The sequence below is a fragment of the Eschscholzia californica genome, unplaced genomic scaffold, assembly GCF_041429995.1.
Source record: "Eschscholzia californica isolate CP2 unplaced genomic scaffold, dmEscCali1.0.p SCAF_2, whole genome shotgun sequence".
NCBI lineage: Eukaryota > Viridiplantae > Streptophyta > Magnoliopsida > Ranunculales > Papaveraceae > Eschscholzia > Eschscholzia californica.
Window position 1 is genome coordinate 38,210,657 of NW_028238309.1, and position 23,748 is coordinate 38,234,404.

The window sequence follows — 23,748 nt, forward strand, 5'->3', positions numbered from 1 at the left end:
AGACCGAAGAAGATAGCTTTGTTTCCAAACAAGACGTAATCGATGATAAAATTGTTTTAATTTAATAAAAGATTCTAGATCTGATTTTACCTTGTTTTTTAGATGTGAATCCATGGCAATTGTATCGAAAGTTGTTAGATGAGTAAATGAACAGATCTTCACCTTTTATTATGAAAAGGGGGGAAAAGCTAGGGTTTTCTGAAGTTGGGGGTTTTCCAGGGTTCTTGAGAGTTAGGGTTTAAGAGAGCTTGAAAAGAGGGAAAGAGAGAGAGAGAGATGACCGGCAAAAGCTTGGCCGACCGGCCAATGCTTACGCCGACACGGGAAGGAGTTGAGCTCGACTCATGGAAGGTGGCAGCAGCTTGGACGTTCATGGAAGCACCCTCGAGTTTGGGATTTCAAGGGACTAACTCAGTTTTCATGGCAGCAACAAATGGGACTTAGAACGGCTCACATCAGCTCGTGTTTAGTGTTTAAGTCAAGGATAAATACCGGCTTTTGGGTCTGGGTCACGGACTAACTATTGACCATGTTGACTAATGACGGTAGTTAGCTATCGTCATTAGTCAAGGGGTCAACTGTTAGTCCGTGACCCAGACCCTATAACGGACAAACTTGTGACCTAAACACTAAAACCGGTACTTATCCTTGACCCAAACACTAAATATCCCTTTTATGAAAAGGGTTTTCATAAACAAGCTTTAGGTTTTAAGTTTTTTAATAAAAATCATCAAAAGCATGAAGATTGGTTGATGAATTTGTCAAAAACAGTACCTAACAGCAGCTGGAACAGTGAAAAACAAAAAAGAAATCAGTTGGAACACTAGGGTTTCCAAAATTTTTGGAAACCCAGCTGGCCGAACCGGCCAGGATGCGTCCAGGACGCGTCCAGGACGCGTCCGAGACCGGGTGGGACATGGACTAGAAATCCCAGTCCGTGAAGGACCGGGAATCCTAGTCCGAGCTGCACTAGGAGTCCGAGACTCTCGGGTCTCGGACATCCCAGAGCGTCTAGGACGACTCTCGGGTCTCGGACGTCCCAGCGCGTGAGACGCGTCTGGGATATCCCAGTCCGAGACGGAATAGGAGTCCGAGACAGACGCATCTCAGACATCCCTGACGCGTCTAGGACGCGCTCGAGGGAACCTATTAAGTCTCGGTCTTGGACCGGGACACTGGACAGAGGTCCAGACGCATCCAGAATGCGTCTGGAGCGACCGGACGCATCTAGGATGCGACTGGAAGCTTCCAGACGTGCCTGGGATGCGACTGGAGCATCCAAAAGCGTCTAGGACGCATCTGGATGCGTCCAGAAGGCATCCTGTGCAGGATACCCGTGCCGTTCGTGCACAGATGCGTCTGGGACGCAACTGTGATGCACAAGTGCATCTCGGGCCGAGCATCGGAGATGGCCGATTAAGAGGTAATCTTCTTTCCATTCTAGTTCATTGATATGTTCATGTATAGATCCTGGAAACTAGTGTTAAACATAGAGATGTTTGAGATTCCGCTAACAACACTAGACAATTAGGTGTATTAGATACCCCTATAACCCTTTAACTACCGCAACCGCCAAAGCCCGAAGAAAAACTACCCGTGGACGCCAGTACCTGTCCGATTCCCACCCTATTTTATAGGGATCAAAGAGGAAGCTAATCAGAAACCAGGGAGCAAAATGGAATGATTCTAAAGATAAAATTGAGTCGTTGGATGTGTTTTTTTGCTCTAGAATTGAATCGGAACCGTTGATAGTTACGGCAAAAAGACATCATCCTCCATTCTCCTCTCTCTCTCTCTCTCTCTCTCTCTCTTCAACTCCTCCCTCGTTTATGTAAATTTAAATAGTACAAACCAGAAACCCTCTCTTTCCTGAACTTCAAGTTGTTGGATCGTTCAGCAGTCTCTCGCTGTGTTTATCTTCTAACTAGGGTATGTTCGTTCATATAGATATAATCATTGATGAATTTTGTTTAATCGTTGATGAATTTTGTTTATTAAGGCAAAAGTCGTATGTTTTCATCTCCAAATTCCATCGATTTTATTTAATTGAGAGGAATTTGGTGTTTTTTGCTCAAATGTTCTCCGTGTTTTCTTATCTGCTTTCAGGAGTTGTGGTGATATTTTTGGAAATTGACTACGATGTACGTTAGTCATTACAATGGCTTTGATACATCAAAGATGTGATAAGCACGATACTACCAAATTTAACAAGAACATGCCTAAAGCCCAACTAAATTATGACCTAAAGGCCAACTAACTATGGCCTAAAACCCAACTACATTATTTATAGCCTAATTATTGAATTTGGGATTATTGAATTTGGGATTATGCAACAATCCCAAATTCATGAATTGTGATGATGAATTTCAGTTTTAATACTTTTAGGGGATAGGGAAGGTGAAGAATGATTACTAGACAAATTGAAGAGGCCTTTTTTTTTAAGAAATTCGATCTTTTTTCTTCATCAAGTGATGTTTGGTTGATATTTGAGGTACTAAACAGACTCCCAGTGAAAACCCTTCTTCGTTTTAAGACTGTTTGTAAGAAATTGTGTTCCTTGATTCAAAAAGATCAAAACTCTTCTTTTTGTTGAAAAGATCAAAACTTTATTGATTCACATCTTCTTAACCGTTCTAAGATGATTGTGATGAAAAATTTCGATATAGAGAGTTGGGCTTACAAGGAAATCTAGATTACAGGTGACCTGAGATAATCAAAGAATACAAGTAGTCATTCTTATACAAACGCTTATAACAAAGCTAGGTCATTTCTCAGATTAAAAAAAATAAGTAGACATTCTTATACAAACACTTATGGCTACTATATATCTTACCTGATAATTAACTCCCAAAGATTGAAGTTGAAGATGGAGAAAAAAATTGGGGAGTGATTTACGCAGATTTATAGAGAGACAGACGAAAAATGGGGGAGTGGTTTCTTACCTAGAGATATTTGCTGAAGATTTGGGAGATGATTTCTTTTGTGAAGATTCTGCCATGAAGACTTAGAAATTGAAATTGAAGATCGAACCTTGAAATTGAAGTTGATGATCGAAGTTTGATTTCTTCACTCCTCCATGAAGTTGAAGATCCAACCACCACCCAAAATCATTCCGCCATGAAGATTTAGAATGAAAATTTAGAAATTAAAATCTCTAAAGAAATTGGGGAGAGATTTCTGCCAAGAAGATTTAAAAATAAGATTACTTACCTTGAGATCTTTGCTGAAGATTTAGAGATGATTTCTTCTAGGGAAGTCGAAGATCGAACCTTGAGATCTTCGTTTGATTTTTTCACTCCCCTATGTTCCGCCATGAAGATTTTGAAATTGGGGGAGCAATGTCTGCGAGGAAGATCTGGGGGAATGATTTTTGCCATGAAGAGATAAGGAAGAGATTTCTTAACACCCAGTGATGATTTTTCTGTTTTGAATAAGAGATAATGAAGAGATTATAACATCTCTAGAGATGAGGAAAAGAATGCAACTGGCGCGAAGAGATTGGGAGAGGAAAGAGATAACACACAAACTTAGATGATGAAGTTTGACCATATATCTGATCCCAAATTTATGGGTTTTATTCACTTTCTTGCATTCACTGGGTCAACAAATTTGTCGTTTTTAGGGTAGGTAATAGATCAAAGAGTGAGGATCGTATCAAAATCGTAACGAACGGCTAGATTTGTCTTTCGATTTGTCTCAATCTACACAAAACTTTGTGTTTTATTATATACATGTTGTGGGTGTTTGTAATGTAGTGTCGCTGTGTGGGAACATAAAGTTGTGAAAAATTAAAGGAACGAGTAGGCCAACAGTCATTCAGTCATGTGGGAGGTTGAGCATTTGAGCAAAGGAAATTGGCATCGGGACGCCCAATTAGTCCCACACTGGTAACCCAAACATTTGGTGGAGGTTTGGGGAGTATAAATAAATCAAACCTCCTCTCTAGCTAATACTAGTAAGCATGAGCCAAGTTCCAAAAATACTGTCTAGTTATGGGCACTTTGACATGTGCTTGGGTTGTGCCAATTTTTTGCCCAATGTCCGGTTGTTCGGAACCCACAATGCCGACTTTTTTGGCGGGGCTGTACGGGCAATGGATACACAAATTTTGTGAAGTGTCCGTTCGAGTCCGTCTAGTTGTTGTGACGGTCAAGAGGCTTGGGTGTCCGAATCATCTTGTCTGATAGGGGGATTGTCCGTGGACAGTCCGTCAGGTCTGGGGATTGTCTATGGACGTACGGTCCGATTCCCACCCTCGCTTGGTCTAACATCATTTTGGAAGAAAAAAATTTTGTTCGGACGGATTGACAATTCAATATCTTATGCAATCGGAAGGGAGAAGAGAAGAGAGAGAGAGAGAGAAAGAGAGAGAGAGATGATGGAAGATGATCTCATGTCTATCATTCCATTTCTGCCTGTGGTGAAGAATACTGGGTCTCCGTCACTACAATGGCCTATTCAGATAATGGAAGCTCTTAAATCTCTGTCGAGAGGACCCGATCACAGCAGGGTTGACTCCGGAGAAATTCTCTTCCTCGCCATTTCTGATCTCAGAGATTCTCTCGGTTTCTCCTCCTCATCTGAACGTATTGCTTCCTCTGCTTCAGAAGGTTACTCTCTTTTCTTCGATGAGGTACCCACAATTCCTAAACCCTAGTGATTGATCGAACTATTTTTTTTTATTGACATATTATCTGATTTTATTTCGTTTCTCCACAGTTGATGTCTCGTGTTGAATCGAGGAAATGGTTCAGAGAGGTTCTTCCATCATTAGCCACTTTATTACTAAAATTACCTTCTCTGCTAGAAACCCATTATATGGATGCTGATGACATTCTTGCTGGAAGAAAGGAAGGTTATCCCAGAATCAAGACTAGTCTTCGTTTATTGGATCAACAGGAATCAGGCATTGTGTTTCTTTCTCAGGTACTTCACTTTTATATATACTTGTATAGTTGTATTTAGGCATGGATGAGAGTTCTTTAAACTAATCTGTTAGTGATCACAACTCCTACTTAGTTGATACTCTAAGAACATATCAAGACTCAATTTGGGTCATGATGCGGCATCGTTTTTCTTTTTTTGCATTTGATGCGGCATCGTTTTTTTTTTTTTGCATTTGATGCGGCATCGTTTTTTTTTTTTTGCATTTGATGCGGCATCATTTAATCCTAAGATTTCTCAGGAAGAAACTCCATATTTTAGATTCTTCTTAAAGACATCAATTGTCCAGTGGATATTCAAAAAGAAAACTACCCATCATGGAAATGACACCTACGTAATTTTAAGTTTTAGAGGGTTGCTTTGGAGATGTCTTTTGAATACAGGATCTCAATGGTGCCATCTAGGATAGAGAATTTGCATTGAGACTTGACACATAGGACGATTAGAGATTTTTTTGAGTTCTACATTGGAGACGCTTCAAATCCTTAGAGGGTGTTTCGTTTTTGCAATTATTAAGCGGTTTATACTTATTAAATTTAGGTCGTTTTTTTCCATTTAAGAAGTGAAAATCACTCTTAAGTGATCTGGATCTTATTTTTTTGCTTTTTATAGATGCTAAAAGAAATACATAATAGTCCATATAATTTGACAACGACCAATATTTAACTAAAAACTAACACCTCAATAAATTCTTCTGATAAATACAAACTTCCTTATGGCTCCAACGCAAACTCATCCCGTTCATCACTCCCCCTTCACCTAAGCCATTCCTCTTGATTCTTCCCGTCACACCTCCTCCACTAATCACAAAATCTCTCAACTCCATGATGCTAATTGATCCTTATTTCCATCATAAACATTATTTTTTTGCAATGTATGTTTTCAACTGTCACATCCGAGTATTCATAAACCCTATGTTTTTTAATTACAATCATAAGCTTAATCATAAGCTTAAGGAATTAGAATGGATTGCTAAAAACATTTAAATATTTTATGTAAGGTCAAAATAGATAAGTACTCATTTTTATAGCACTGAAGAGATATAAAGACAAACATCATGTACTTAGAAGAGATAAAGTAGATAGCAGGGTACTCTCCTTTAAGCTTATTTATTTGCATCATACGTCATCCCAGAGTCATCATTCCCTTTTCTTAATTTCACTTCATTGTATTGTTTAAAACTAGGTTTCCACCTTGCCCTATGGGCGAGTTAGGTCCCTTTTGCTAACGCCTTACAAAAGTAATATGTACCTATAATTATATTATTTTTTGGATCAATGTTTTTTCTTGGATCAATGAAGAGAGAAGGTTTAGTAAAATGTATGGCGGGCATAGTAGTAAATATAGCGAGTCAGTAGTTTAAATTTGAGTTGGATATAATGAATCGGTCATGGCGGGCATAGTAGTAAATATAGCGAGTCAGTAGTTTAAATTTACTTGGGAGTAACTCATTTGGGTCTGGTCTCAGCCTTAGCCGAAATGGAGTCACAATCCCAATTGCATAAGGGGAAAGTGAAACGCAGCTTTACTAAACATGGTTTGCTGTTGCTTATGATGATTTTAAAGAGATGAGTTCTATTCTTTGCAGGAGTTGATCGGTGCTCTTCTTGCGTGCTCTTTCTTTTGTTTGTTTCCCGTCATCAATAGAGGTGCCAAACATCTTCCAGCTATCAACTTTGATCATTTGTTTGCGTATGTCAACTTCAGCTACACTCTTATGATTGTTTGAACTATCTTTCGTCATAATGGTTGACCATTGAGGTATGGGTAAACCTATATGACATGTCTTTCTTGTCATGGTTCGTTGTTGTTGTTAAGTGGAGTTCCTTTTCATATATTACCATACGTTCTTTCACTTACAAATTATGATGCAAAAATACATGTTTTCGCTGATGAATATCACACAGTATAAAAAGATATCTATAAGCTGAAATTGAATAAAAAAAACCTCGCTTACATTCAAACTTATCTGGAGAATACCAATCAGATCTCTCTCTCTCTCTTACTGTAAATTTTTGCAAAACTGACAAATCTCAGAAGTCGGGAATATTAAATTTCTCTTACCTTTTTTTTATTTTCTTCAAAACATTTGTATAATACATAAGAGTGAACCTGAAGAAGATTTTTCTGTTGTTTTTGTCAAAATAAAAAAATTCACTCGTTTGGGAGAGAAAATGTGTTGAAAGTACCAACAGGATGCAGGTCATTTTACCATTTCTAATGCAATAGTTGTTTCTAAACATGAGCAATAAAACCAGCTAGTTATGTACTTTAGTCGCCCTTATCACACTAAATCACATCTATGTACTCTTGGACTCAAAAATTGAAGTGCGAGCAATCTTTAGGATTTATAAATAATTTCTTGGAATTAGTGATCAGTTATTGTAGACGGTTTCCTACTTAATAGTAAAAAAAGCTAGTTTAATCAATTTTGCAGCTAATATACAGCATCACAGCCTCTATCGTATATCCTGTCATGAATATTGTTTGCATCTTATATTTTAATTCCATCTCTATGGGTTTGTAGCTAGTGAGTGGAACTTCTTTTCTTTATTTAGTTCCTTCATCTACGAGATGAGCTTTTGATTTTTGTTTGCCTTCAGGAGCCTCTGTTCTAGCTATAGGCAAAACCAGGAACACAAAATAAGGTGCCTCATTCACTATTTCGAAAGAATATCTTCATGCACGCCAACCCACGTTGTCTCGTTTGAACGGAAGGTTCTTCCTCTGAAACATACTCCTCTATGGGTTTCTTATCCTAAAACTGATTTCTGGAGTCAATCTAAAGTTTCCCTTAACCATTTTGAGGTAATAAAGTACAAGTCCCAAAGTTGTGAATTACTAGTCACAATCATTTGACAAATAATTCAAATGCATCCTTTATTATTTAGTGCAAGTAATTTAAAATTACTTCTTTCGGTGGTTTTCTTCTTTCTAGGTATCACGATCAGGCTTGATAGAAGATCAGCTAGGTGAAGGTCTTGAAGTAGATTTCGCCAACAAATATATCGGCGGTGGTGCTCTTAGTAGAGGTTGTCTACAGGTATGCTCTCAGGTTCCGTTTAAAATAACTTTTCTAGAAGCACAAAAACATAAGTTTTAACTCGGATAAAGAATTCTGTTGTGCTCTTTTCTCTATCCCACATATCTCTACTTTATGAGCATCATGAGGATGGCATGTTAGCCCCCTAAGTTTTTTCATTCTCCAAGATCCCAGCAACAAGAACTGATTCTCAACATTGAAGTTTGATGTCCAAATCCAAATTGCAATTTAGGTTGCACCTAAATCTATAAAACATGTTCCAAGATGTCATCCAGTAACAATAATTTAGTATAATAAGTGTTGATTAAGTTTAGCATTTATATTGTTTAGGATGGTGGGAGTTTTTTCAAAATGTGTTACCTTTTAAGGAATTAAGAGGTTCTCTATTTTAGCCGAAATTCTTTAGTTCTTTTTTTTCTCATGGTTCACCCGTATCAGGTCCCTTTTCTTTACTTGGTAATTGAAGAATTTTCCAACAATTGAGCATTTTCATCCGTACTTCTACTAGTTTATATTACATCTGCTGTAGGAAGAGATCCGTTTCATGATCAATCCTGAATTGGTGATTGGAATGCTTTTTCTGCCTGCAATGGAAGACAACGAGGCTATTGAAATTGTTGGTGCTGAAAGATATTCAACTTATACTGGGTGAGTTCATATTACTAACTATAGAGGGAAACAAAATTACTACTTATCTTGAGTATTCAAAAGTCAATTGCTTACACATAGACTTCATCTTTGCTATTTGTAGATATGCCGCCTCATTCCGTTTTTCGGGTGACTATTTGGATAAAAAGTTAGTAGATTGCATGGGAAGACGGAAAACGAGGATAGTTGCAATAGACGCATTGTGTAATCCGAGGCTGAAACAGTATGGAGTTGAATACATACTTCGGTATGATTAATACTTGACACTCACGATAAAATTATATGTTTACATTGGTTGAGAGAAACATAAGAAATTTATTCCCGTGGCCAATTATTGGATAAAAAGATATAGTTACTCAAAATTTTCTCTATGCAAATTAATCAGTCACTATATTTCTCTTTGTTTGGATCGTTCGTCGTCTAATTTGATTGACGCAGTAATCTAATGTTTAACTTCATTTGTTAGATTACTGAGTCTAAATGTTCGGTTACAACAGGGAAACCAATAAGGCGTTCTGTGGATTCTTTGATCCATCAAAATATGAGCGCCACCAAATTAAAATTCAAGAGGAATGTTGCAGAGATAGTCTTAATTGGGATTCTGAATTCCCCGATAGTAAGGCCAAAAATGATCTTGAGGTATGAAGCTTGAGCTAATCTTGTACCCAATGAATATTACAAGTTACCTAGATGTTGTTTGAGAAAAAAAATTCTTCTGATTTTCTCGATCTCTGTCACTGTAATGTCGATGAAGTCTGTTCTTGTATGCTTCTTCTTTCTTTTTTGAGATTTAGCAGATTCTCTGATTTACTTACCTTTTTCTATAGTTGCATGAACATGCATCCACTTCCAGTTCACCTCAAGGAGGTGAAAATTGGGCTGAATTGGTTGGAAAATCTCATAACGGGAATATCACTCAGCATTCACATTCCCAAGATGACATTGGTATAGTAACAGGGAATTGGGGTTGTGGTGGCTTTGGGGGAGACCCTGAACTCAAGGCTATAATTCAGTGGCTTGCTGCTTCTCAGGTGATTTTATTCTCCTCCTATCCTTACTGCAGTCAAGTTATATTGTAAATTTGTAATAATATCATCTTCTGTGCTCCGTCGTCTATCTTCAACAACTGCCCAGAAAATGATAGTCTACTCTTTTCTTCTTTGTTTATCGAAGTAAAAGCAATTATTTACCTAACAAATAGGAAGAATGGAATCCATGGTAGGTAGTGTGGTTACAGAATCATATGAACAATAAGATTATCAGAAAAAAATTCAGATCTTGTGGGTAGGCTGAGCCTAATCCAAATATATAGCCCAGGCCCTGTTTTTGCGTGTCATTATTGGTGAGCTGAGCCCAAGATCTAATTTTTTTTCCAGGCATTGAGACCTTCTGTTCTGTACTGCACGTTTGGAGAGGAGGCTCTCCAGAGTTTAGATCAGGTACTTTTTCTGTTAATTCGTCGGCTGAATCTAAAATTCTCTCGCTCTCTCGGGAAATGAACCATCTGAGTTTTTTTTGGGCATGTGTTGGGTTGGTTTCACTCTTTGATTCTTAGTTATTGATGGTGTTGGGTGGTGGTTGGACAGGTGAGCGAATGGATATCATCACACGGATGGACAGTCGGGGAACTCTGGAATATGTTGATCGAATATTCGTCTAAGAGATTATATGGTGAAACTCGACTTGGATTTCTTAGTTGGCTCCTTCCATCCCTACCAACCCCAATGGAGTACTAGTTTACCATGTTTTCAGATAATTGTAAGAAGAAAGCTTTTCCTTCACAGTGATCACCTTATTCCTGACAATTAAACAAATGAAGGAATACCAGCGAAGTCTTTACTTCACCCATCTGCCGTTAGCCTGTTATGATGGATCATCTGCCATATTTATATGTCATCTTGCTTCGTTTTCTTTTTGAAACTAGTATTATAGTTCACACTATCTTTATTCATGAGAGTGCCCTGATGTAAATTCATTTGTGGATGTGTTATGACAGGTTAAATTAAATCTTTTGGGGTTAAATTCGGTAATATCGAAAGGCAGAAAATGAATTAGAGGACTCTGAGAGATGTATGTCAGACCCTAAAACAAAAATTACTAGATAATCCTATGCAGTAAATAACCTTTGAATGGCTACTAAGTTGGTTTCGTTTCCACCCTCTATGTCAAGTGTTCGAAACACGGAGCAACACCCCTTATAGTATGCTGACCTTCAAACAAGAAAGATCATCCTAAATACTTCAACAAGATGTACCAAATCTATTAGACATTATTACCTATGCGATTATACACAAACAAATAATTTGTTGGCTTTACCAATCCTTCTTAACAAATGTATTGTTTGACTCTAAATGTATAATGTGCCAGTGCCACTGATTGAAGTTGCAATTTCAGGAAAAAGAAATGCCCAAAGTTGTTAAAGGAAATTTCGCTAAAAGCAATGCCACAAATAGATAGGCAATTCCCATCTTTCTTCTTTTTTAGCGAAAAGTCATCGACCGAAGATTGCTGGCCGATGACCTTAACTCAAACAAAAAAGTTCTTGTCAATTCTTCTTCTCCTCTTCTATCTCTATACCATTGGGGGTGGATGGAAAAACAGACTTTAATAAGGTTTACATGTCACAATTGAAACCTTTGGATGCTCTCTGACTTTAATTTTTTGACAACAACTATACTAGTGCCGAACTTTGAAGGTAAATGGGTCTCCCCATCCACGTAACCCTTATTAACTTTTCCACAACCTCATCCATGTACATCGGGTCTGAAATTTTCAGTTGCCCTCTTTAATTCTGTAGAACTGAAAACTCTTGGGTTTGAGGTTGGCAACATTTGTCCATCTGGCCATGATTCATTAGCACTTCCACTTGCTAAAAAACATTTGTCCATCACGATTTGTTATGTGGGTATTTTAATTGTCTGTGAGAGAACTCCATATGTTCGAATAGAGAAAAAACATAACCACCTCATCACGATTTGTTAAGTGGGTATTTTAATTGTCTAGAAACTCGACAAGTAGAAGAGGGGTTTGTTTTTTAGTCTGAAATTTGATATTTCGTATTAAGGAGGAAGAAGAGAAGTTTTCCTTTTTGAGTTAAGATGGTCTGTCGGGAAAAATTTGAGAAGAAGGAAAATGGGCATTGCCTCTAACCATACTTAGTCAACTTGTTTTGACCAAGTCTTTGAGTGAAAAATACATTGTCTTTAACAACTTTAGACATTGCCTATAGAATTCCCCATATGGTAATCATGTAATTCTATAATATTCTACAAAATAATTACTTTAGTAACCACTAAACCACCATCTTCCAAGAAATTTAGTACCAAACTTTATACCTAACATCTATCTTACTGGTTCAATGTTATACTGAAACTTGTGTTAACTACTCAGAGTCAGCTGTTCCCAAATCATACAACTGCTATGACTAGCTTCACACGGAGGGATGGCGTTACACTCCATCAGTCAGCCTGTAGACATTAGGAGCCAGGTTCAGAGGTAGTAAGGAAATAGGAAAAGAAAAAAAAAAATCATGAGAAGATAAATAGGTAGAACATTTAACTTACTCCTGATTTGCTTCATTTTTCTTCCTTCCTCCTGCACAGAAAGGAAAAAAACTGTTTAATGTTATGGAGGGATAATAAAGAAAAGTCATACCTTTAAATGATCATTACATCAAAATGTCATTTGATCAACATTACATCATGGATACATAACAGCCAAGACAGCCAAGACGAGAACCATAAAGGGCCAAATTAAACAAACCCGAAAGGCCAGGATAACTATGACTTCTAAATTCTTTAATTATCAGTCCGTTTCCTACTGATCAGATAGGAGTAGAAAACTGTTGCGATACACGTCCATGTGATGAAAGGCTATATTCCCATTTGCTGGAAAAGTGACTATATGGATTTCGAAGGAACAAACACTTGCACATGAAGAGGGATTTAAAGCAGATATTAGTAGTCCAGGAACAAAGAGATACAAAAGCTGAAGCTCTATACCAAGGAATCCAAAAAGAGAGACTTTTTAAAACACAAGAGTTCAACAGTATATCTTTGTTAGGGCAGAAAATCCAATTGGAATTAGGTGAATATGAAGAAGGTTCATTTGAAAACATGAGACTAAGAAGAAGTTCAAAGATCAAGAAAGCTTCAGGAATAATGGCGATTGCTTTGAACTAATCCTACAGTACATGTTACAATCCGTCTAAAGCAGCTTTCGCAGGAAACTATTTGACAGCATTTTTGGCAAGTAAACAATTTCCCTGCATAAGAAATGTTCACCGCAAAAAAATACATGAGGGGTATGCACACGTCAATTCAGAGCACTAACATTCCACAATAACCTCAAGTGAACGAATAGGCATATAAATCATTCTCACTTGTCCACCACCCTTTGGTGCAACGGTTGGACACCCCTCTTAAGCCCATGAGGTCGTGGGATGGAGTCTCGGTGGTTCATGTTGTCGAGCTTTAGGCCTCTTTCATTATGGTTTAAATTAGGCGGTTATCGTGCTCATCACATCTGCATGATGTATCAATGCCTTGTAACGACTAACGTAGATCGTAGTCGATTTCTCAAAAAAAAAAAAAATCTTTCCCACTTAGATATGTAAAACTATCAATATTCTTCAATAGGAATCCAATGAAAATGTACTGTGTGATTCAAACCTGTAGGATCGGCATGATACTGTCCATAAAATGCATAAACGCCAATAGCAATAATGCTGAGCACAACAAATCTGTACCAGGCCTCATAGTGAAGCTGCAAAGAACCACTTGTTTTTAGGTCAAATATATCTTCTCTATAGTTCTATATAAAGTTTTACAACAACATTTTCCCTTTTCATTCTCAAGTTATCTGAAAATTAATAGGATGTTTGTTCTCCAACAATATAAACCCATGCCAAAAATAGGTAAGAAAACAATTAGTGCAACAGATTGTTGAGAATCAAACCTGAGCAAACAAAAAAATATTAAAGAAGATACAGACAGCTGGCAAAATGGGAACCCCTGGACAAGAAAATCCTGATGGAGTCAAGTATACCTGAGAAATTATGTACTGGCAAATTAGAAAAGTATCCAAAGAACTAAGCTGTTAAACTCGAAATCGGAGGCTAGGTTTACTATAAACTAGGAGTGAAGCACTATTGCAACTGTTCGGCCTTGAATATATATATATATATATATATATATATATATATATATATATACACACACACACACATTATCAGGTCAAAATAATTCTTGTCAAAAGAATAACTCTACATACATATGTGCCCTCATTATAAAGGAGTGCCATAAACAAGATAGAACAACGCTCATAACTCTTTACAATTACATCGTGGGCTTGTTGCACGAGATCATTCATGAGTTCAACTTGCTTAGTTTCTTCATGTTTCTAATACCCTTAGGTGTCATGAAACCCCAAAGCCACTTGCAACGATGTACACAAGTAGGCGGAAACAACTACAATGGTTTACAATCTAATCAAAGAACAAGAACACAAAATAAACCTACAAACAATTGAATAAACCTTCAATTAACACTTCAAAATAACTTCACTGCTGCTGAAAAAAATTAACATTCACTCGAAACTCTAACCTGAAATTCGTACTTTTGTATAGAAAACTCCATTCAAACGACTCCAAAACATACTAAAACTTATTTTGAAGTGTTAATTGAAGGTTTATTCAAACGGAAACTTATTTTTATTGGACCTTTTGTAGTAGTAAAACGAGGACTTTTTTATTCTTAATTTACTTCATCACACACAATTACAAGCAAATGGGTCCATAAGTAAGGGCTCACGAATAATTGGAGAACCAAGATGAGTTTTTAGGCTAGTTGACTTGTTACTCTCCATCATCACTTCCACCATCTTGTCCTTTTGTCCCCCTTTTCTTAGTTGAATTTTATGTTTATGCAAGAATGCTTTCTTTTACTAGATCGCAGTTCTTCTCTTATTCTCGTCTTTATGTTGTTCATAAGAGGACATCATCTCAAAGTTTATCAAGAGGGTGGATAAGTGATTCTATTTAGGTTGGAGTTCAACATGATGTATTACAGAATTTTGACACATATAGGATGATTTCATGACAATCCAGAGGTAGATTTGTTTGCTTTATTATGTAATCTTATTTGTAATTCTCTGCACAAGACAATCTTTTACTGCCCAATTGGAGTCTGATGCCAAATAAAAGCCAAAGAGCTTCAATATAGTTGTCACTACTCAGTATCAGCTGGTCAAGGAGATTAAGTTTAAGAAGCATAAGGTGTTGGTCTGGAGGGAGTTACAAGAAACAGAGGAAAGAGTCTCCAAATAGAGAAATACTTACCTGACGGAACTGAAGAGCAATAGCCGATAAGATTGCTAATAGTGCAGCTACAATTGTTAAGGCAAGTCCTGCATTATAGCGATAAGAAAGTCCAGTAGTAAATCCACATAATGCAACTACGACGAGGCAAATGACTCCTTCCCGATAAGTGGTTAGCCACCTTGCAGAAACTTGATGTGTTGTCCTATCCTTCAACCGAAGGGTTACAACACAGGCTGCAACGACAGAATATCCTATCTGTAAAACAAGTCAAGTCTTTCCCTCTGTTAACATGAAGCAAAAAAAAATTGTACGAAGTTACGACCAATGGCCATAATAAAAGAGAATCACACGAGATGGCCAAGAGTCGTAGCGTGTTTAGAAAAAAAAAGTTGCACTATACTTACCAAGGAGCCAACGGAAAGAATATGCGATAATATATGCACATTAAATAGCCCGGCCAAGACACCAGCGACAAGACCAACCCAAATTTGAGAATGAACAGGTGTATGACGAGTAGGGTGCACTTTTGCAAATACAGAAGGAAGTAAACCATCCCTCCCGAGGCCAAGATATAACCGAGACTGCTCATGACAAATGACTATCAATACCCGATTATTGGACAACATTTATAACAATGGAGTGTCAATTATGTGGAATCTGAAAGGTTTACCTGAACATATAAGCCAACTAGAAGCGTAGTTGTAAGTCCAACAACAGCACCTATGCTAATCAAGATAGATACAAACTTCATATTTTTCGATTTGAACGCTTCAGCCAGAGGAGCCTCTTCACCAAGGAGGTGGTAAGGTACCATGCCCGTGATCACTAAGCAGACACCGATATATAACATTGCACATACGAGAAGGCTCCCAAGAATGCCAATCGGTAAATCCCTCTGAGATGAAGTTGAGCAATTTTGAGATATTTAGTGTCCAAACATAAATTAAGTAATCTAACACCAAAAAGAAACAAATATAAGTTGAAAGTCTTCAGACACCTGAGGCCGTTTAGATTCTTCTGCTGAGTTAGCCACTGCATCGAATCCAACATACGCAAAAAATACTACAGTTGACCCAGTTATAATAGCTTTATAACCGTGCGGTGCAAAAGGGTGCCAGTTGTCCACATCAACTTTAAACGATCCAGCTATGATGACGACAAGGACAATAACTACCTGTGATGTTTAAACACAATTGTTAGGCTTAGCCTCGAGGAGGTTTCCTTTGATGAGATCATGATCCGAAGCATATGCTTGAGACAGTTTGGAGTAACCTCTCTTTCACAAAATCTGAAGAACACAACTTAAGCATTAAAAGAAGTAAACAAGCTTCTAGGAAACAATTAACTACGTAGCAAGTAAACAAGTGGTTAACAAACAAAAAACAAGTAGTTCAAGTTTTTTTCCAAGTCCTATATAATATACTAAAAATCTAATCTAGAGATTCAAAAAGAGTTAATAAGAAAACCATAACCTCTTTGTCGATTGACAAGGTTTCAAGCAACTACAAGTACCCACCTTAGTGGCAGTCATCAACGAGTTAAAAAAAGATGATTCCCCAACACCTCGGCATAAAATTATTGTCAAGAGCAACAACAGAAACGGAGCTAATAAGTTGATTGACAAGGTTCCTCCTAAAAACTGTTTACCCCCATGTCCAACCCAATTTGGGATATGATCCCTAAACACGGGAACGAGCTCTAGTAGTGTCACCACGTAGCTTGCTAAACTTCGTGCTATGCTAGCTGCTCCAATATGGTAATCAAGCATTAACTGTGTGAAAACGAGAAAAGCAGTTAACTCATTGAAAGCTGAGTAACAATATAAGTACGCTCCTCCAACAACAGCAGGAAAACGAGAAGACAGTTCCGCGTAACACAACGCATTGAGCACACATGCTGCTCCAGCAAGAATAAAACTAATCGTGACACCTGAAACAAGAGTCAGTAGATGATGGTTCAGTAACCCAACTGCAATTCTGAAGAATTCAATCAACGAATTTTCTAAGACAGTGTTGTTAAGTAGATAATTCGTTAATCCTGGTGTTATAATAAATGTCCCCATTGCCTTTTTAGACCTAGTTATGCTTCCAAATGATTCATTCATCTTGTAAAATCAATTCTTTGAGGGCTTTTCTTTTGTCAACTTGTGGAGATTTTCCCAACCTCAAAACCTCGTTTTTTTCACTTGAAAGAAACTAATTCATTGTAACATTCCCTTTTTTGCTTACTCCAAACACATAATGGCAGTATACTCGTACATAACAAAATTCAGTACAAATTCAAGCTTAGGTAAAACTAGGTTTAAAAATTAAACAGAGAGAAATCGAAGATAATAATAGCAATTTGACAACTGAAAGTTGAGGAATATAGAAATCAAAAGATAAAATGATTAAGGAGAGTGAAAAATACAAACCAGGTCCGGCAGAACGAGCTACGGCACCGGTGACGACAAAGATACCAGCACCAATGGAAGCACCGATACCGAGAAGAATAAGTTGGAAAAGGCCAAGATGACGAACTAGACCATCAGATGAGGAAGAAGAAGAAGTTAGGAGACGAGTGTTGTCTGAAGAGGGAAATGAATCAATTGATTTGACTCTCAGAGCAGAAGAACATAGGTTTGAGAAAAATGATGATGATGAAGAAGAAGAAGTGGAGGAGTGATTCATTGGTTCGACCATTTCTGTCTGTGAGTGTTGGGGATCGATGAACAGAATCAGTGTCTTAAAGAAGACAGAAATATTCCTTATAAAAGTGACTGTATATTCCCGCGATTCACTTTCCTTTTTTTAACCTGTCTCATTTTTATTAGCTTAACCTACTTTAGATGTAGGTGAACAATACCTACGTTACTATATCTTCATCATTCTGTCACAATTTTGTTTTGTAGACTTGGGTGGTCTTGCTCCACCGTAGTGCATTCTTTTTTTTTTTTTTGGTTGAACTGGAATAACATTAATGGATAAGAGCGTTATTACAGTACATATTAACTAAAATACGAGGCATACTATGCCACCCTTTGCTTTGATTGTGCTTCCTTGCCTATCTAGCTAATTTGTCAGCTTGCAAATTTGCTTCTCTCTTTGTGTGATGGAAATGAACCACTTCAAAGGCTCTACATCTTTCTCTGATTTTTCTGATGTGGATCAAGGATTGCCAGTGAATGGAATGATGTCTGTTTCGGAGGTGTTTGATCAAGTTGATATTGTCGCTTTCTATGATTATTGAATTGTGATTCTTGACTTTTGCCATTCCATACCTAAGAGGATCGCCATTGCTTCACTTTCTTCGCTGTTTCTAGCTCTAGTAGATTTGACCTGAGCTTCAATGAATTTTGCCTCTACATCATGAGATATTAAACTGATTCCCACATTGGATGTTAAATTTAAAAAGGAAGCATCAACATTAATCTTCATAAATTCACTTGAAGGCGGCTGCCATCTATCTCTGGTTTTATGTTTTTTCATTACTTGTTTTTTGTTTATTTTCGAAAAATTTTCTATCATTTTAATAATTTTCTGGAGATTATTAATTTTATGCTGAAAACAATGATCACAACGCATTTTCCATAAGACCCAAAGGATGGTAGAGAAGTGAATGTTGTCCAGCGTAGTGCATTCACTCTCAAAATTTTGAATCGAAGTTTGGTAGAGATAGTCGTAGCATATTGTGTTTCGTTGTGAATATGTATACAAGTTGTGATAGTCCCACATCGCTTAAGAGAGTGTTTGGAGTCTGGGCTATAAGTGTACGCTCAAGTTTGGTAAGTCGAGACCTTTTGGGGGTGCTCGATGGAGCTTTCTTCAAGAACAAAACCCCGTACCTGTGTGAAGTGTGTAAAGCGGGGACCGTATCAACAACTGTTAAGGTTTGGGGAGACACACAAGCCAATTGATGTATGAGGTTTCTATAATCGTGTTGTTTTGAAAAAACACAATATTATTGAATCCACAAAATCAAATCTATGGCCATTCTTTTTGGGATGAGGGTTTGTCATCGGGGTTAGGAGCGTACATTGGCACGGTTGCGACCTTTGTGAGACTCATGAGCTGGATGACACTAGTGAGGAGATCTTGGATGCAACGATAGACAACCTGACCCTGACTAGCGAGTGATCAGCCTATACAGTGGTCTTTGATGAGTAGTGAAAAGTTCATGGACTGAATTCTACATCATTCTTACACGCCCTACTGGCCCTTTGCTCAAGAGAGAGGAAGATGACGAGTCAGTGAAAAAGAAGATAAATCGTAAATCGATTGAGTTTAAAGAGAATGAGAGGAAGATGATGAGTCAAGAGAGGGTCGCTGAGTATAGACAGAGAGAATGAGATAGTCATTGAGTTTTAGATAGAGAAAGAGAGATTTTATTATGGGGTAAGTTTGGAAAAAATAAAATACAAATAGCCTGATTGATAATTAAAGATAACATTTTAATTTTGAAGTCTAATGTATAATTTGCAGTTTTGATCTCAAATCAGGCACTGATCGCGATACATAATATTAGTAACTACTTTACCATTTTTTAACTTTTTCTTCATTGATTTGGGATCCCTAAAGGTCTAAGTCTTGTAGGAACAATTTTAGATGATAGTGAGTGGCATTAGTTTTGTTACTTTATTTGTAATGCACCTTCATAAGGGTGCATTGGTATAAGGCACAAAATAGTGTTCAAAATAAATTTAGGGTCCAATCTTCTCATAAAATGGGTTTTTAGTCCTTTAGCACTTCGGACATAAAAAACCTTACTAAATACAAAAGATTTCCGTCCATATCTCATGTTGATTTCTCGCTGCTTTTTTAAAAGATGTCGAACTGAGATTCGTACAGCTTATTTGTAGCGCGATTTCGGGATTTAAATAGGAAAAACGGATATTTTCCAAATCAACTTTTTCTCTCATCGTTTCAGTTTTGGAAAGCAAATCAAATCTCACTCTTCCATATTTCTAGCGTGATTTCGGTCATTAAATAGGAATAACGGAAATATTCTAAATCAATTTTCTCTCTCATCCTTTCAAATAAAATATTTATCTTTTTTTGTCACCATCAATAAACATCCACCAGTCCTTTGACCATCGCCCCACCACCTCTGCCATCATTCCACCACCATCACGAACACTTTACTTCCATACCACTTTCGGCGCAACTCCATCACCACCATTACCATTCCACAACCACTTCACCACCATCGCCACAAATTGACCATTCCACCGCCACACTATACCACCTCCACCAACACCATTTCACTACCGTCGTTGCAACTTTACCCCCTAACCACCAACACCCCTCAATTCTACCACCACCATCACTACCATAACTCTGTCACCACTAAGCACCACCATAACACGTCCACCACTGATGGGCCTAAAAGGTTACCCTAAAAGGTCTCCACCCGCAAGTATATGGGCGTCAAGTAATAACCCGGTAAGACCGGGATCGATCCACGAAGATAAGAAGGTAATAAGAATATCGAGAAAGTCTAGCTCACCGGTCTAGGTGTCAACCACTAACTCAGACTAAAATGAAAAGATGATAATTGGGATTTTGATTGATTTATAATAAATAAACAAATAAAACGATCTAATCTAAAAGTGAGAGGTGAGAGTGATTCGGGAAAAATGGTCGAGCAAGAATCGACTGAGGAGGATACTTCGATCCACAAAGTCGATAGTGACTAGTACTAATGATCTATAAGCATAAAAAGTAAGTTAACTTCACCCATTTACTTGGATGGGTCAACGAACTCTTGGTTTAACTCAGATTCCAGTCCATGAACGGTCTAAAAATCCGGAAGATTTTATCATTAAAAGCAATAAAACTCTTGTCACATCAAAACATGTATCACGAGTATCCGACTACAAAAGCTAGCTAGACATGGCAATACAAATAATAAATGGGAAGAAAACAAAGAAAGACACGAGTTAGGGTGAGAATCTCCCTATTCCGATGAGGCGCGAGACTAAGATCGACGAGAAATATATGTGTTGAAGTACTGTCGATCTCCCTGTAACAGAATGCAGGGGTCCTCTTAACAGTATAAAATGGGTGTCCTCTCAGCAGAACTTGACCTCCCCTTATCAGCCAGTATCATCTTCTTCCTTAAGAAAAATCCACCATGAAAGCTTCACTTAAGCTTTCTCTCTCTAGATATATTAACTCAAAAACTCAATCAAACACAAGGATAATCAAGGCAATAGGTTCCCAAGTATAACCCTAAGATTTCCGGCCAAAGATTATTGCCGGAAAACCCTTGAAAGCTCTGGTTAGTAGCAAAAACCCTAGATCCGACCAAGCTACTGCCGGTCGGTTTCCCGAGCTGTTGATGATGTAAACTCGTGCTGATGAGGGAAACCGAGCTGCTGAGTTGTTGTCCCGAGCTACTCCAATGGAGAACCTGAGCTGCTGTCCCGTGTGGCTGGTGGGTTTCCGACGAGCTGGTTCCTAAGAATCCCGAGTTTGAAATCCCGACCAGCAACTTCTCCTAGCTTGAAGACGAGCTGCTGCTGTCCTCTTTGTCGCCGGCGTCTCGAGCGGTTGAAGGAATCCCGAGCAGATCTTCCCGTGTCGAGTTCAGCCGTGCCGGCCAAGGCTTTGGCCGGCAACCACCCTTTTTTGTCCTTCTCTTTCCCCCTTTCTCTCTCTCTCAGTTCTAAACCCTAATTTCTAATTGAAGAAGATGAAGACCCCCAATCAGCCTTATTCTTTTTTTTTTTTTTAGTGTTTCTCTACTAAATTGAAACCCTTGACTTGACTTTACTTTGACTACGTAATTAGTCTTTGACTTGAATTGAGGTGCTCATAAAATGTCTCTTTGGTCTTCTTCCTGAAGGAGTTGAAGGAGTTGTCCTTCGACCAAGGTGACAATGCGAACAATTTGTCGGATAGGACAATTGATGTGGAAGATCATCAAGTCCGATTGATTTAGGGATCGTAGAGTTGTAGCTAGAGACCAACTACGATCGTCGAATTACGAAGTAATTCGCGGCTAACTTCGATCGGATCCTACAACGGGTTACACATAAGAGTGACAAATTGATCTAGGATATGACTAGTGGGAGTGAGATATAATCATGGGAGTGTCCCATAAACATATCTCATAGGCCTAAAAAGGAATTAGGCAAAGATAGTACAAAAAGGCCAAAAACAGGGTTTTTGGGCCTAGACCGGTTCGGGTACTTCTAGGACTCGGATTGGGCTGAATTTTGGAGGGTTAGTTGCTGATATAATAAACATTATATCTGCCAATTTTCGTGGTGTTTGGGCACCTCCTCCTTGGGAATTGAGAAAATACCAATAGTTGCTATTTTCGACTATTTCCCTAAATCTTATTCTAAAGGGTGTTTTAGGAAACCTAAAAGGAGGTGGATTCTTATTAGGGTTCTATATAAACACTCTTAGGGCAGAGAATAAGGTGTGGAATTTCTCTCTAAGCTTTCTTACTCTACCACATCAAGTAGAGAGGAGAAAGTGAGCTAATTCCCATTAACTATCTATCTAGTCAAGAAGAAAGGAGTTCTTCTTCCAACCACCATTGGTGTGCTAGCTATACAACAAGGTGGGAGATCAAATTGATTGCTCGTGTCCCAAGTAGAGGAGCTACACTTGAAGCTCTTGGTCTTCTTCAATCAATTCAACTAGTTCGAGGGAAAAGCGATTAAGGTAATCTACTATCTCCATTAGATTAATTACTAGTTTTGCATGTGATCCTGGGAATACTAGTGTAGACATTAGATGTCATATTTCCGCTATAAACACTAGTAGAAGGGTGTAAATCCCTACAGTGGCGTCAGAGCCTCTTGCCATTAACTAGTTTTTGCTAAGAATCGAACTAATTAATATGCTTAATAGTTTGAAAATTGAGTTTATAAAAGTATTTTAAAAGATGTTTTTAAAAAGTATTTTAAACTCATAATTTGATGGGATTCAATAAATTTTCAAATTGAGAATCAAATTGATGATTAAAAGTGTTTTAAAAGACTCAATTTCATTGAATTTCAAACTAATCCATGCTTGATTATGATTGATAGTTATATTTAAAAAGGTTTTAAACATAAAATTTGATTAATTATGAATTGGATTCAAAGATTTTTCAAATTGATTTCAAAATTGTTCTTTGAAAAATTTCAAAAACCTAGATTTTGATCCAAAATTGGTTTGATTAAGAGTTGTTTTTTAAATTTTGGAAACTTTTGAAAAACAAAGATTTGGAATTTTAGAAGTGTTCTAAAAAGAGTAGTTTTGAGTTTGGGAAACTCTCAAAACAGATTTGGAAAAATTTAAAAAGTTTCTAAAAGTTTTGAAAAATTTTAGAAGTGTTCTAAAAGGAATTTCAAAAATTTAAGAAAAGTTTTAAAATTGGAAAATAGCAACTTAAAGTTGCATAAGAAAAAAAAAAAAAATTTCTTTTTGGAAACTAGGGTTTTGAAAAACCCTAGTGTCCGGCCAGGAAGCTTCCTGGCCGGACCAGAAGCTCCTGGATGCGTCCTCTGGACGCGTCCAGAGCAGCTGCTGAGACGCGTCTTGAAGACGCGACCAGCAGCTGCGACAGAAGCTTCTGGACGCGTCTTGAAGACGCGTCCAGAGCAGCTACTAAGGACGCGTCTTGAAGACGCGACCAGCAGCTGCGAAGGAGCTTCCTGGACGCGTCTAGGACGCGTCCAGAGCACTCGACCAAACGCGTCTTGGAGACGCGTCTGGGAGGTTCTGGGTGTCTCGGACTAATCCGAGACACCTAGTGCTGGTCCGGTCCAGTACCAGACACGTCTAGAACGCGTCTGGTACATGGACTAGCGTCCTGG

At 37.9% G+C, this 23,748-nt stretch overlaps 2 protein-coding genes across 4 annotated transcripts; one reads left to right on the forward strand and one right to left on the reverse strand.

Annotated features, from left to right (window-relative positions):
- Positions 1–3,954: 3,954 nt before the first annotated feature.
- LOC147557728 (poly(ADP-ribose) glycohydrolase 1-like) lies at positions 3,955–10,657 on the forward strand. Of its 2 annotated transcripts, XR_015234179.1 has the most exons (12): positions 3,955–4,633; positions 4,720–4,926; positions 6,533–6,636; positions 7,548–7,752; positions 7,883–7,987; positions 8,517–8,635; positions 8,739–8,882; positions 9,133–9,274; positions 9,463–9,666; positions 10,012–10,074; positions 10,222–10,527; positions 10,632–10,657. XR_015234179.1 is itself a non-coding variant. In XM_086659331.1 (11 exons), the coding sequence occupies exons 1-11, from the start codon at positions 4,376–4,378 to the stop codon at positions 10,369–10,371; spliced, it is 1,701 nt and encodes a 566-aa protein (XP_086515457.1). In that variant the 5' UTR covers positions 3,955–4,375; the 3' UTR covers positions 10,372–10,657. The 2 variants fall into 2 exon arrangements, 1 of the variants encoding a protein (XP_086515457.1); XM_086659331.1 differs by having other exon boundaries at positions 10,222–10,657.
- A 1,094-nt stretch (positions 10,658–11,751) lies between these two features.
- LOC147557729 (cationic amino acid transporter 9, chloroplastic-like) lies at positions 11,752–17,808 on the reverse strand. 2 transcript variants are annotated; one of them, XM_086659332.1, is made up of 10 exons: positions 17,368–17,808; positions 16,471–16,883; positions 15,952–16,128; positions 15,625–15,849; positions 15,359–15,535; positions 14,973–15,209; positions 13,592–13,681; positions 13,306–13,399; positions 12,199–12,229; positions 11,752–12,102 (listed from the first exon to the last, which is right to left on the reverse strand). In XM_086659332.1, exons 1-10 carry the CDS (start codon positions 17,633–17,635, stop codon positions 12,084–12,086), a joined length of 1,731 nt encoding a protein of 576 aa, XP_086515458.1. In that variant the 5' UTR covers positions 17,636–17,808; the 3' UTR covers positions 11,752–12,083. The 2 variants fall into 2 exon arrangements, with proteins under 2 accessions (XP_086515458.1, XP_086515459.1); XM_086659333.1 differs by lacking the exon at positions 13,592–13,681 and having other exon boundaries at positions 17,368–17,725.
- Between the last annotated feature and the right edge of the window lie 5,940 nt (positions 17,809–23,748).